This window comes from Myotis brandtii, unplaced genomic scaffold (assembly GCF_000412655.1).
Source record: "Myotis brandtii unplaced genomic scaffold, ASM41265v1 scaffold1236, whole genome shotgun sequence".
Taxonomy (NCBI): Eukaryota; Metazoa; Chordata; class Mammalia; order Chiroptera; family Vespertilionidae; genus Myotis; species Myotis brandtii.
In genome coordinates, this window is record NW_005354316.1 from 775035 (window position 1) to 777606 (window position 2572).

At 66.0% G+C, this 2572-nt stretch overlaps 1 protein-coding gene across 1 annotated transcript; it reads right to left on the minus strand.

Moving 5' to 3' along the window:
• Window positions 1-314: 314 nt before the first annotated feature.
• Window positions 315-2566, minus strand: TMEM80 (transmembrane protein 80). The gene is made up of 3 exons (XM_005859255.2): window positions 2415-2566; window positions 2240-2332; window positions 315-1189 (listed from the first exon to the last, which is right to left on the minus strand). The coding sequence occupies exons 1-3, from the start codon at window positions 2485-2487 to the stop codon at window positions 984-986; spliced, it is 372 nt and encodes a 123-aa protein (XP_005859317.2). The 5' UTR covers window positions 2488-2566; the 3' UTR covers window positions 315-983.
• Window positions 2567-2572: the final 6 nt, after the last annotated feature.

Genomic DNA, 2572 nt, shown 5'->3' on the forward strand with positions numbered 1-2572 from the left:
TGTCTCAGCGCTGAGCACCCAGAAGGGAAGGCACTCGCCTGCCCTCGCCCCTCCTGGAGGCAAAGCAGCGTCTGAACTCCATGGCCATCGTCGCAGGAGCAACACTGACCGGAGGGCCGGGCCTGGAGTCCCAGGTGGTCGTTGGCCACCTGGAGCCATGGTGTCCCTGCCTTTGTGGCCGAGGTGATGGATGTGCTGAGGGCCCCGCGGGGGCCCGCAGGGGAGGGGCCTGAGCCAGAGGTGGGCCCCCGCGCAGTGGGCTCTTGACCAGGGAGCCCTGGAGGAGTAGGCGGCCTCAGTCAGGAACACTTCAGGGAGGTATACACACTCTTTATTTTAAAAACACAGTGAAGAGAAACTACACACCCACTCGAACATGTTATTCCAACAGAACACGCTCCAGAGGAACACGTGAGGAGTGACGGGAAGGATCAGCTGACAGCAGACCTGGAGCCGTCCGCTCAGTGCAAACGTGACTGGCATTCTAATGGCCGAGGCCCGGACACCTGAGCCTGGAGTGGCTGTCACCTACCCGGGGCCGGGAGAGTGGTGTCGGCTGAGCCAGAGCCCGGGGGCAGGAGCTGCAGGGCCCACAGGCACCCACACCGAGCTGACCGGCTCCCAGCATCTTCCACCCGGGACTCGGCCTGGGCCGCTGAGGATCCGGGACGCCCTGTCCCACCCCTGCTGTTTCCCGTCGTGTGGGCCCCACGGAGCGCAGACCTGTGAGGAATGCTGCCGCAGCGAGAAAGTGTGCGGCCTGGCACACCCTCGAGGGAGCTGGCCAGGCCGGGGGTGCCAGGGGAAGCCCACTGCCACCCGAGGTTTGTCCCCGGGCAGGCCCTGACTCAGCCCGCCCCTGGCCCCATCACCCACACTTGGTTCTGTCCTGGTCCTGCCCCCAAGAAGACGCATAAACCACCCAAAGCACCTGGCAGGAACATGCCTTCCTCCAGGGCTGTCCAGGGCCTCGAGGCGCCCGGCTAGCTGATGAAGGCAGCCATGGCCACCACCTGCAGGATGGCCTCCAGGCCGTGGAGCACCAGGAGCGTGGCACTGAGGACCGAGTCTGCCCACAGCACCAGGGTCTGCCAGAGCAGGAAGTAGACGGACAGCAGGGAACTGGCCACAGTGAGGACCAGGCTGGCAGCCAGGGGCAGCTCAGTCTCTGTCAGGTTGCCCTTGGTGCCTGGAGAGCAGAACAAACATGGTGAGTGCCAGGCCGCGGGCACCTGTTCGGCACCCACCACCGCGTGCACCTGGAGGGCGAGGCTGGGCCAAAGCCAGCGCACACGCACCTCGGAGGGCGCCAGGGCAGGACCACCTACCGCCGGGCTCAGTGTCGGAAAGCAAAACTCACGGGGCATCGTTCTCAGGAGGGCGGGGACCGCCCGCAGCTCTGACCTCACCCTGGCCTCTGGGTCAGCTGAGTGGGTGGGACAGAGGGTCGGGCTCCCGAAAACTATCCCAAGTGCGTTCTCACGCCTTTTCCTAAGGTATTTCCCTCTGGGCGAGGGCCAGAAAAACTAATGTGCAGCTAGAAAAAACAGAACTGCGCCGTTCACAAATGGGGCAACATGGCAGATGCGGATGCCCATTGCCCAGGGCCCGCCGTGGGGGAGCTGGGCGGGGCAGGCGGTTCTACTGCCGCTGGCCACCCTCCCACGGCAGGAGCCTGGTCTGTGACAGCGGACACTAAGGCCCACGTGCTTCTGGCTCCAGAGCGGCCCGCCGGGGGTGTGGCCGGGTGGGACACGCCAAGCCGGGAGGTGCGGGCGAACACGCAGCAGCCACAGTGCTGGCTGGAAGCCGGCCCTGGAGGTGAGCTGGGGAGGGGTGCAGGGCAAAGGGCACGCTGTGCTCCTGCAGAAGCTCCAGGGCCTCCCACCTCCGGCCTGCAGTCCTGGTGGGGACAGACAGACAGGCAGACAGACTGACCGCTGCGGCTTCAGGGAGGGGCGCAGGGGGAGCAGAGCATTTGGCTGTGAGGGGAGGGCTGCTACCCAGCGGCCCCTGCTTCCCACAGAACCCTGTCTCCCAGGACGCATCCAGGACCAAGCTTCTCAATGAACGAATTAATACTTAATTCACTGTAAGCTGAGCCGCCGGCAACTGGCGGAGCACTCGAGCGAGTGTCCAAGTGTCTCCAAGGGCTGCCCTGTGGACACGGCTGCTCAGAGGTCGCGGGGAGCCAGCCGCCTGTGTCTAAGTGCCCGCGCTCCTCGCCCAGGCCACTCACCGCAGTGCCAGCGGGCTGCCTCCAGGGCCCCGGTCAGCAGCAGCAGAGTCAGGTCGAGCACCAGGCGATCCTGAGGGTAACTGAACGCCTGGCCTGCAGGGCGGGCACCCCCAGGGCTCAGGTTCCAGCCGCAGGGCAGCACCCGAGCCCCCGCCCCCTCTGGCTCAGGACTCACTTTTGTAGGCGATCAGCAGGAGCGTGGCCAGGAGGTAGAGGGTGGCGAACGTCCCGCCGAGGCAGAGCAGCATCTGCAGGAGGACTGAGGGGAGCTGGGGAGCCGTTAAGGACTCGTCCTGCAGCCGTGCTCCCCGGGCGCCCACCCAGGACCGGGCG